This window comes from Gekko japonicus, unplaced genomic scaffold (assembly GCF_001447785.1).
Source record: "Gekko japonicus isolate JY-2015 unplaced genomic scaffold, Gekko_japonicus_V1.1 scaffold483, whole genome shotgun sequence".
NCBI lineage: Eukaryota > Metazoa > Chordata > Lepidosauria > Squamata > Gekkonidae > Gekko > Gekko japonicus.
In genome coordinates, this window is record NW_015170904.1 from 595,026 (window position 1) to 606,713 (window position 11,688).

Sequence of the window (11,688 nt, forward strand, 5' to 3'; positions counted from 1 at the left end):
TTTACCATAAATGCTTCACAAGCCTGTCAGGCGTACTCCATGAAGGGAAACAAGGAGACCAATAATTTCATTTCGTTTCTGGGGGTGGTGTGTGGCATGAAGAGAATACAAGCACATACAACCAATTAAAGATGGTTTAATCTTCCAACCTAAAGAAGATCGTGTGTTCCACTAACCATAGGGTCTACTTATTCAGATGCTCATGCCCTACTGTAGTGAGGAGAGTTTGAGGAACATCATGGCATGGATGGAGCACTGCTCCTGATTGATCTGGGAAGGCGGCTAGGAAGGAAAGTAACATATGACATCCATCGTATTGTGGTATGGGGGGTGCAGGACTCTTTTTGTAGCAGGAACTCCTTTGCTTATTAGGCCACACACCCCTAATGTAGCCAATCCTCCAAGAGCTTACAGAGCTCTTCTTACAGGGGCTACTGTAAGCTCTTGGAGGATTGGCTACATTAGGGGTGTGTCACTTAATATGCAAATGAGTTCCTGCTACAAAAAGAGCCCTATGTGTATTTTCATCAGGCAGTTCTAGGGAAACAAAATGACCAAGTATCTTGTTTAGGGAATGCTGTTCTTATTCTGTCAGGAGGAGGCTGGGATGCTGGCCATTGTCCACGTCTTTGACTAATTAGATTAAAACACCCGAGGCAGTATTCTTACCAACAAATGTCTATTCCTGCTCTGATACTTCAGATGAAATATAGTATTGGCTTGTATACAATCTGGTGATCTCTTAGCTCCCCTTCCCATTGTGAACATTTGTCCAAATTTTCCCAGGATAAGGATGAAACAGTGAACCCATAGCGACAGCAATTTTATCAGCCAAGATTAATATGGCTATCCTTGTGTGCTGAGTGAGGTGACATTATGGATGGTCACTATTACCATGTGAAATTCGGGGGCTTTGATTTTCTCCTCTTGGTTAATTTTAATATTCTTGTGGCAACCACACTATCGCAGTGACAATTAAATGCTTCTAGGACTCGCCGTGATCTGGATAGCCCAGGCAAGTCCCATCTCATCAGATCTTGGAAGCTAAGCATGGCTCACCCTGGCAAGTATTTGGATGGGAGACCTCTAGAGAATACCAGGGTTGGGAGGCAGAGGCGAGCTATCAAGCCATTTCTCTGAACATCCTCCATGCCCCAGTAGGAATTGCCAGAGGTCATCATGATTTCCAGTCATGGGCACACATACACACATGTGCGCACATACACAAAAAATGCAAAAATACCCAAAGAATACTTCTAGGACTCTTTGAAGAAGAAGAAGAGAAGAGATTGGATTTATACCCCGCCCTTCACTACCCAAGGGAGTCTCAGAGCAGCTTACAAACTCCTTTCCCTTCCCCGCCCCACAACAGACACCCTGTGAGGTAGGTGGGGCTGAGAGAGCTCTGAAAGAAATTGCTATTTTTTCAAGGACAGCTCTTATCAGAACTATGGCTTGCCCAAGATCCTCCAGCCAGGTGCAAGCGGAGGAGTGGGGAATCAAACCCGGTTCTCTCATATTAGAGTCCGCGCACTTAACCACTACACCAAAAGAGTAAGAGTTGAGTCCTGTAGCACCTTAAAGACCAACAAGCTGTCTTGGTCACAAGCTTTCAAGTGTCAAGGCTTTCACAAGAGTCGCAGCGTTCTTTGTCGAGTACTTCATCAGATACCTTAATCAGATATATGATGAAGGGAGCTTTGACTCTCAAAAGCTTATACTCTGGTATTTTGTTGATCTTCAGAGTGCCACTGGACTCGAATCTTGCTCTTCCACTGCCAACCATCATGGCCACCCACCTGAAACTAGGACTCTTGTTGATCGTGCCTGTGGGAATGTATACGATACAACACATAATTGCACCTAGGTGAAACTTATTTTTATCATTCTTTTCTTCCAGGCTCTTCAGGTAGCAAGGCAGCTTCTGTTACAACAGCAGCAGCAGCAGCAGCAACAACAAGTTAGCGGGCTAAAATCTCCCAAGAGGAATGACAAACAGCCATCCCTTCAGGTAAGAAACGTATTTCTACTGATTTTTAATAACATACACAGTGAAATGTATAAAGTGAGGATGAGAGAGCATGTAAATTACACTGATGTTCAATAGTTTTGATTTTAAACATAATGATACATTTATAGAATGGATGTCAGTGAATTCTTCATATAGTGGTCTGTATCCATCCAGCTTTTCAGCTAATGAAAAAGGAATTGCTACCAAACATGCTACATGAGGACTCATGGGACCTGCCTGTACAAAATCTGTGTGGGACAGGAAAAAAACTGAATGAAAAGCTTGCTGGATCCAACCTAGTAACTGAGGTTAACCAGAAGGATTTTTAATGAGGACGCTCACACATTATGGGGGTTGATAGGATGGATGGTCATAGTATGATTGTTGGGATGGAAAATGGATCTTTAAGCATGCTCATTGTTGTTACCATTGGCACCAGTGGCTTGGCCTTGCTTGCTGTCAGTCATGTTAGAAACATGTCTTTGTGGACTGCTTCAGTAACATCAAGAACACACGGTATATCTGTGATTGGGAAGGGAGGCCATCACTCTGGCCTCTTCCATACTCTCACTTTTGTCATTCGTTTTTCCCTGTTGGCTTTTCCACATGTGTTGTGTTCCCTCTGGGACTACTAGAGAAAGCAAAACACATTTTTTGGGGGGGATCTCTGAATCAATAGGGACAAACGAGTGACAAAAATGACAGTGCGGAAGTGGCCACTATCAGGGAGAAGAAGAGCTGTTTCTGAGATGAAGCCTTCCATTATACACTGTGACTGGGATGGTCTGAAACCATGGACATTCATTGTGTTGTTGGTAACAGTTTTCTGGGGGAAAGGTCCATTCCTAGAAATAAGGAGTATTTTGAAACCCCCTAATTTGGGGTTAGGAGCTGCGGTGGCTCAAGTGGTTAAGACGCTGAACTGCAGGCTGTGGAAGGTCGGTAGTTCAGCAGTTCGAGACCCAATTGTGCCGCATGACGGAGTGAGCTCCCGTCTCTAGTTCCAGCTCCTGCCAGCCTAGCAGTTCGAAAGCAAGAAATTGCAAGTAGATAAATACTTCGGTGGGAAGATAACAGCGTTCCGTGCGCCTTGGTGTTTAGTCATGCCGGCTATATGACCACGGAAATGTCTTCGGACAATGCTGACTCTTCGGCTTTGAAACGGAAATGAGCACCACAACCCTAGAGTCGGATTTGACTGGCTTTAGAGCAAGGGAACCTTTACCTTTAATTTGGGGTTAGTTAAATTATGGTTGCAAAATGTAAACCAACCAAGCAAACTTTGAATTATATATAACAATTCATTAATACAGCTTTATGGTAAATGTTGAAGATTTTGTTGAAAAGACAATACTGATTAGATTGTTTCCCAGCGTCACTGATTTTGCCATGTCAAGGAACCTGTACATGAGCTTATATCTTCATTGTCTATGGACGAAACTTTGCAAGGAAATCTGTACATTGTTATGTTGTGTAGTGCTGCATTTATCTAGTTAGCTAAATCAGATTTATTTTGCCCCTGTCCTTCTGAGGTGGGGGAATACTTAGTTCTCCCTTTCACGTTTTATTCTCATACCATCCCCGGTAGGGTAGGGTATGGTAGGGTAGGGTAGGATGTAAGAGTGCTTTGTCCGAGGTCACCCAGTGAGTTGAATGAAGATTTGAAGCTGATATCCCTAGTTCTAAATTGAAGTTCTAAGTACTTGTATATCAAGTGAGATGCAGATTTGATGTCATGTTGTTTCCAAAGAAAAATTAGAAGTATCAGTTACAGATTTAGAACATAAGAGAAGCCAGTGTTGGATCAGGCCAGTGGCCCATCCAGTCCAACACTGTCACACAGTAGCCTAAAATTCCACGTGCCATCAGAGGAGGTTCATCAGTGGGGCTAGATCACTAGAAGCCCCCCTCCCACTGTCCCCCCCCCCCAAGAATACAGAGCATCACTTACCCCAGTGATTTAGTTTACAGTTTGGAGCAAAGACTGTTAACTCATAGAACTATGGTGGTAGCGATTTCTCTAAATCAACTAATTTCATTTCTGTACTAGAGGAATGTTGCTGTTCATATTACTTTTGCCCATTTGTTGCGTAAGTGATGTAGTAGATGCATTCATTTATTGATCTTCAGTTTTCATCCATAATGATTCTCAAAGTGCATCCAGTGATGAGAGAAGTGTCTACAGTTCAAATAAATTCTTCTCATAACTATATGCATCCCTTAGACTATTTGCTAGTAGATTTGGTGAGAATTTTCTTTAAAGAAAAATAAGGAATGTTGTTTGAATTTCTCCCCCAAGTGTGCTATGTTGTACTGTTACTTGTGTTCATGCTTTCCTCAGAAGTTCTTTTCGGATATCAATATTTGAATCACCACCAGTATTATCCTGGTTTTACAGATGGGGACAATGAGTTTGACAGATTAGATTGTTGGCTCTTGATCACAGAACAGAGAAGATTTACTGGAATGACTCCTAAATTACACAATCATGCTCAATCATTTGGTGCCCCACCTTTTTGTTTGTTATAAATTGCTGTTCTTTGAAAGGAAATAAACTGTCATCTCTGAGCTAGTACATATTTTTTTAAAAAACATTCTTTTGAAAGAATAGAATGCTGAATCCATGATGTTTTGTCAAAACTTTAAAAAATAATATATATTTTGGTCAATCCATAGCAGATCCATTTGCCTTTTAATAGACTCTTCTACTGGGGACATTTTTAATGAGGTATTGTGCTGGCAAGGCCTAGTGTCAGGTACTAGAAGAAGCCGCTTTGTTGTGCAGATGTCTTAAGAATTGCTCCAGAGGATGAAATATGACTGTGTTGACCTTTCAGCTGTGAGCTTATTTGTCAGGATTCAAATAAGTTGAAAGGATCAAACCAAACAGTTTCCGTAGTCAGACTGGGAATTGCGTTTCAGAGGTCAACAGTGAGGGCCACGTCGCAGATTCCATAACATAGCCAATTGTTGGTATGTATTAAAGTGTTGGAGCTGCTGCAGCAGTCAGAGACACAATTAAAATTCTAATTTATTAATGTATACAGAGAGCTGGTCCAACCTGTCACTCACTGATTCAAATGACTGCCCATTCTTTTCCCCCCCCCTTGCTCCTTGAGCTTTTGCATCCTTAAACCTACTCTTGAATATAGCACACACTGTGAACCCAATGGCACAATAAAGATGTGTAGTTTATATGTACCGGAGGAGTAATTGTTAAGGAGAAATATACACACAGATCTTTTCTCATCCCCTTTGCCAATATGAAGTACTGAATAGTATTGTTTGTGTCACTTTTATCAGCAGTCGGTAGTTGTATTCAACCTGAAATCAGTGTAACGATTTCCAATTATCCTTGTCTAAATAACAAACTGGATTCTTCTGCTGTTTTACCAATGAACTGAGCTCCTTGTCCTTTTTGAAAAGGAAAGTATGCTGATGGTGTTAAATTGATTTTTTAAAAAGATTTATTAATAAACTTGCTGGCAGCGTTTTTCAGAAATTACTGCACCAATTTTTCTGTTGTTTTAGGTTCTATGCTTTAAGAGCCATTATTTATTTATTTATTTATTATCCGCCTTTCTCACAGGGACTCAAGGTGGATTGCACATAGTGAGCCAGTACAATAACAAAATAGGATATTTCATTACCAGTGCTTTAGGATTTTACAAGTCTGGAACCACCAGAAGGAACTGAAGTATAGCATAATTATTCACATGACATGTTAAGTCACATGACATGTCATTCACATGACATGTTAAGCAGTACAGCAATTACATTAATAGGATCGTACTTACAATAAGCTATACACAGCAGTATAGACCACAGTCCCTAATCATTTATCCAAGCAAGGTTGTAAAACCATTTTGGGCGGTGCAACCGTACTATCTGTGCAGAAAGTCCTCTTGAATACTGCCATTTTTTGTTGTGTTTCCTAGCTTTGGGGGTGGTACTGTTATGTTCAAGTACAAAAAAAAATAGATTTACTTTGCTTGAAACATGGAAGGACCTTGTTTGCTTGAAAGATGGAAGGAGTGAGACAATGTTAATCTAGAATGCCATGTTTTAGATCTGCCTGCCCCAGAGGTTGTAAGCTGATAACCAAGGAGGTTGGGCCAGCAGGCTAGAGATGTTGAATGATACAGACAATTTATGGTCACTAAAGGATATTGCTAAGTGAAGCTCAGTCAGTCTGATTTAGTAGTAGCTGGGATATGGCTAGGGCCATGCACAGAAGTAGACAATTTGATACTTTCTCACATTCTTAGCAACTCATGAATGAAGAAGCTTGAAAGCGTCTTACATACTTCAGTGTTTGACTTGCATCCATTGACTTTGAAACAAGAGTACAAACCAGTTGAACGTCTTCCAGAAGAATGTCCTTTGTTACTTTTTGACCTTGACAGCTAGTGGTAGAGACTTGTTCTACCACATTTCATATGTCTGTGTATAAGCATTTGTCTGAGATGTGGTCTACTGCTATTTTTTTGTTTTAATCTTCCAAATACAAATGCTGTGACTCACATTTTTAAGCCCAGTTTGTATACAACCTTGTCTTTTATTTGGCAGGGGTCTGTGCCTTCACAGCCTAATACTACAAACAAAAGACATTTGAAAGTTTGAAGAATGAATTTTAATAGCCAGAAATTGGAAGACTATAAAAATACCAAAACCACTAAAAATAAAATGGGTAGAGCATAAAGATTAAAGAACTTTGTGGAAATATTTGGCATTGATGTTAACTTTTATTTTATAATGCACAATAATTATTTTGCTAGTGTAGGTTAGCCCTGGAGATTTATTATCTTCACCTGGCCAGGATGTATATGCCTAGGACTAGATCTGCCATTGATTACAAAATACACTTATAATCACTCACTTTTGGTGTAAACTTTTTTCTGTCCTTTAGTTGATGGCATGAATTTAAAAACTGGAAGCAAATTAAGAGACAGTGTTATTTTATTTTATTTTGCTCAAGAAAATAAAACTTCATGTATATTTTGGCAGCATTTAATGCTGCATGCTGAGCTCAAAGGAAAGTGTTGAAAATCCTTTCAAAAAGTCAGTAGCAGGATCCTGAAGTATCTTGGTTTGTAAGACTTGATCATATGAACATGGCATTCGTTCAGTGTCAGATGAGCTGTGAGAGTAGGAGGGGAAAAGTAGTAACATATACTCTGAACAGAAATTAGATTTCTTGTGAAGATGTTTTAGGAGCTTCTATAGCCACATCCTATGCATCCATCTCTTAATAAACTCTGGTAATTAGTCTCTTTAGTTGCACTTATAGGCTTTTCTTTTATTATAGAAACTTGGGATATCATTTCAGTTAAAAAGTTATAAGAACAAAATATGTAGAAATTAAATGTACTGTCGAATGCTAACTGGATTGAATAAATGTTGCATTCTGGGTGGGTGTCTTATTTGTATTATTTTTAACATTATTATTAGCATTAGCATTATTAACATTAACTACCTATAAGGTTAGGGACATCATTTTAGGAGATAGACAGACAGACAGACAGACCAACGGACCACAAAGAAGTTCTCTGTTCATTCCTGTTCTCATAGATTCCACTTTCTAGGTTTTTATCAACTATGTTTATCTTAGCGGCCAAGAGGTATACAAGCCCAGAAGTGTGTGGATAGAGGTTCCCAAATTATCCCTAAGTCTCTGCAGCATTATCAACATGCTAAACATGGGAAGGGGCTGTGGATCACAGGACAAACCTCTGTTTTGCTTGCAAAAGTTCCCAGGTCCAATCTCTGGCAACTCCAGTTAAAAGGACCAGGCAGTAGGAGATGTGAAAGACCTCTAGCTGAGATCCTCAAGATTTGGAAATTCTTTAAGTTTAAATTATTGTTCCTATTTCATAATAAATTAAACAAGACACCAATACGTCTAAGCAATGACCTAACATCTCTGACTGATATGGGTAGGTATGCAGTCAAAAAGAAATAACATTCTCTTTGTTCTGATTCAATGCTGCCGCTCAAGATCCTACAAGCTAGGCTTCAACAGTGCGTGGATAGAGAACTGCCAGAAGTACAAGCTGGGTTTAGAAGAGGTAGAGGAACGAGAGATCAAATTGCCAACATTCGCTGGATTATGGAGAAAGCAAGAGAGTACCAGAAAAACATCTACTTCTGCTTCATTGACTATGCTAAAGCTTTTGACTGTGTGGATCACAACAAACTATGGCAGGTCCTTAAAGAGATGGGAGTACCAGACCACCTCACATGTCTCTTGAGAAACCTGTATAAGGGCTAAGAAGCAACAGTTAGAACCGGATATGGAACAACTGATTGGTTTAGCATAGGAAAAGGAGTACGACAAGGATGTATATTGTCACCTTGCTTATTTAATATATATGCAGAGTACATCATGCGAAATGCTGGCCTGGATGAATCACAAGCCAGAATTAAGATTGCTGGGGAAAAGATCAACAACCTCAGATATGCAGATGATACCACTCTAATGACAGAAAGTGAAGAGGACCTAAAGAGCCTCCTGCTCAGAGTAAAAGAGGAGAGCGCAAAAGTGGGCTTGAAGCTCAACATCAAAAAAACTAAGATCATGGCATCCGGCCCCATCACTCCTTGGCAAATAGAAGGGGAAGTCGTGGAAGTAGTGACAGACTTCACGTTCCTGGGATCCCAGATCACCGCAGACTGTGACAGCAGCCATGAAATTAAAAGACGCCTGCTCCTTGGGAGGAAAGCGATGGCGAACCTAAACAGCATGATAAAAAGTAGAGACATCTCCCTGCCAACAAAAGTCCGCATGGTCAAAGCAATGGTATTCCCAGTAGTCATGTATGGCTGCGAGAGTTGGACTATAAGGAAGGCCGAGCGCCGAAGAATAGATTCTTTTGAACTATGGTGCTGGAGAAGACTCTTGAGAGTCCCTTGGACTGCAAGAAAATCAAATCAGTCAATCCTCAAAGAAATCAACCCTGACTGTTCCCTGGAAGGCCAGATAATGAAACTGAAGCTCAAATACTTTGGCCACCAAATGAGAAGGGAGCACTCACTGGAGAAGACCCTGATGCTGGGAAAGATTGAAGGTCAAAGAAGACGGGGACGGCAAAGGATGAGATGGTTGGACAGTGTCAGTGATGCAACGAACATGAAATTGAGCCAACTTCAGAGGACAGCGGAAGACAGGAGGGCCTAGCGGGAGCTGGTCCATGGGGTCGCGAAGAGTCGGACTCGACTGTGCGACTGAACAACAACAAATAACCATGCCATACTGAGCCTGCATTGCAGGGAGGGTGTGGTACAAATGTGATTAACAAATAAATAAATAAATACTACAACAGTGACTCTTGAACAGCCTGTTGTAGTGTTAAGGGACTAAATTCTGTACCATCCATAGAGCCTCACAGCCTTCATGTGCCTATAAAGGATTTAACTGAAGTCAGGGTTGGGGCATAATTAGGTGTGGTTATATTCTGTAGATGTGTGTATATGAAGAAGAGAATGAATCACTTACAATTGATATAGGCCGTGAACAGAATTATTTGCCTTCAGAGAAGGCTACCTGTTGAGTTCCGTCATGAGTTACTGCTCTGTATATACCCTTCAGAAAGCTTGCTCGAGATTGGTGGCTCATTTATGTACACAGAGTGTAGGCTTCTCTGAAGACAGGTAATTTTTAGTCTTTCTCTCTTTTCTGTGGCTTTGTTTTAAGGGATACAACTTGCTGTTAAATCATCATGGAGGGGTAAGCTACAAGAGCTCAAAACCATATTGGATCTTCATTTCCTCAGGATGACCTAATTCTAGCATACATCTAGTATTGAGATTGTGCAACAAATTGCTCTGCAAATGAAAAGGTGGTCTCTACATCTTGAGAACCACCTTTTAAAAGCCCCCCACACCTTAAAGGTAAAATATAATGTTTATGATTAGTTTTGTGATGATTTACAAGCATATCATATCTTTATGGGTTGCAAAACTAAACAATGTGCCTGAATGTATCTCTCAGTTTGTTATAAACATTATGGAAGAAGAAAAAATGAAACATACTTGACTGGTCAGAAATGTGTAAATTGCTGACAAAATGACATATGTAATTAAGAGTGCTCCTGCCATTTTACCTTGTGGTTTACACCTACAGTGTTGAAAAAGAGAGTGACTCCCACCTCGCTAATTACCATTATCACTGAAATGGTAGGGTTTGAGTCATTAGTTCCATGTGCATTTAATTAGAGGAAGGCTGAAATTGGATTTAACTTATTACTTTTTCATGGATCACTTTCTTGTCATCACTTCAAATTGGATTGCAGCCCCAGGTAACTAATTATGAGAGCCACAGGATCAAGAGTGAAAAAAAGGTAATTAGGAATAACACAGTCGGACCCTTGCTGATAGTCCACTTGTGTTTGGGGGGAAAAAATGAGAGCTGTATTTTGCAGTATTATAGATTATGGAGTTAAAGGTATGCACTATTACTAGGAATCATGGGAGCTTGACACCACCTATAGTGGTTTATATGATATACAGCTGGGTTGAAGATGTTGTATCGACATGGTTCCACAATCAGCCCCTTAATACCAAGATTAAACTTGTAAAAGCAACAGATTGGTTGTAGGCATGAGGCATTTCAACAATTTCATAGCCAGGGGTCTTTACATGTATGATTACATCAAAGCTGTCGAGACTCAAGCTTGTTCTTTGCCATAGTGAGGACTGTTAAAATATAGTAGGTTGCGCTTGATAATGTACTAATGAAGATCAGACTGATGTAAACTGGAAAAAAGGGGGGGGGACTCAACCCAGGATATGACTACGAACCAAAAAGGGCTAAGATAAACCATATATATGGAGCTGCGGTGGCTCAAGTGGTTAAGATGCTGAACTGCAGGCTATGGAAGGTCAGTAGTTCAGCAGATCGAGACCCAGGTGCCGCAAGACGAGTGAGCTCCCGTCTCTAGTTCCAGCTCCTGCCAACCTAGCAGTTCGAAAGCAAGAAATTGCAAGTAGATAAATAGGTACCACTTCAGTGGGAAGGTAACAGCGTTCCGTGCGCCTTGGTGTTTAGTCATGCCGGCCACATGACCATGGAAACGTCTTCGCACAGCGCTAGCTCTTCGGCTTTGAAACGGAGATGAGCACCGCAACCCTAGAGTCGGATTCGACTGGCTTTCGAGCAAGGGAACCTTTACCTTTACCTTTAAACCATATATATAAAAGTACAAATATTTATTAAGGTGTACACATGTTAAAACTTTCCTGATTAAAAATTACTTTGTTTAAGATCAGACTATAAAAGCTTATCCACTATACATACATATGATGGCTAAATACTTTACAACTGAAGACCAAACGCGTTTCGGCCCCTAAGGGCCTTCCTCAGTGGTCGCTATTATCTATATATTCTAAACACACATTCAAAGACCTGTTACAGAGTTTTAGCCTATTAGAATTTTCACCTTGATGGAGGGACACACATTCAGACCTACAAAATCGCTGTTACCAGAATAAGTTGTGGAGGTGATATGGCTATACCTATGGCCCATCACTAATACCAGGAGTCCAATTATCAGTATACAAGGAAACAACATCTGGTTTAATTATATGTGTACTAAAACTCTGTAACTGAATGTGTGTCTAAAATATATAGATAATAGTGACCACTGAGGAAGGCCCTTAGGGGCCGAAACGCGTTTGGT

The 11,688-nt window shown here is 40.5% G+C and overlaps 1 protein-coding gene across 2 annotated transcripts in view; it reads left to right on the forward strand.

Moving 5' to 3' along the window:
• Nucleotides 1-11,688, forward strand: part of FOXP1 (forkhead box P1) — a 544,619-nt gene that overhangs the window by 313,120 nt on the left and 219,811 nt on the right. For both annotated transcript variants that reach the window (XM_015418621.1, XM_015418622.1), the window contains exon 4: nucleotides 1,901-2,011. In XM_015418621.1, the coding sequence (XP_015274107.1) occupies nucleotides 1,901-2,011 (111 nt within the window). The remainder of the gene's footprint in view (nucleotides 1-1,900; nucleotides 2,012-11,688) is intronic.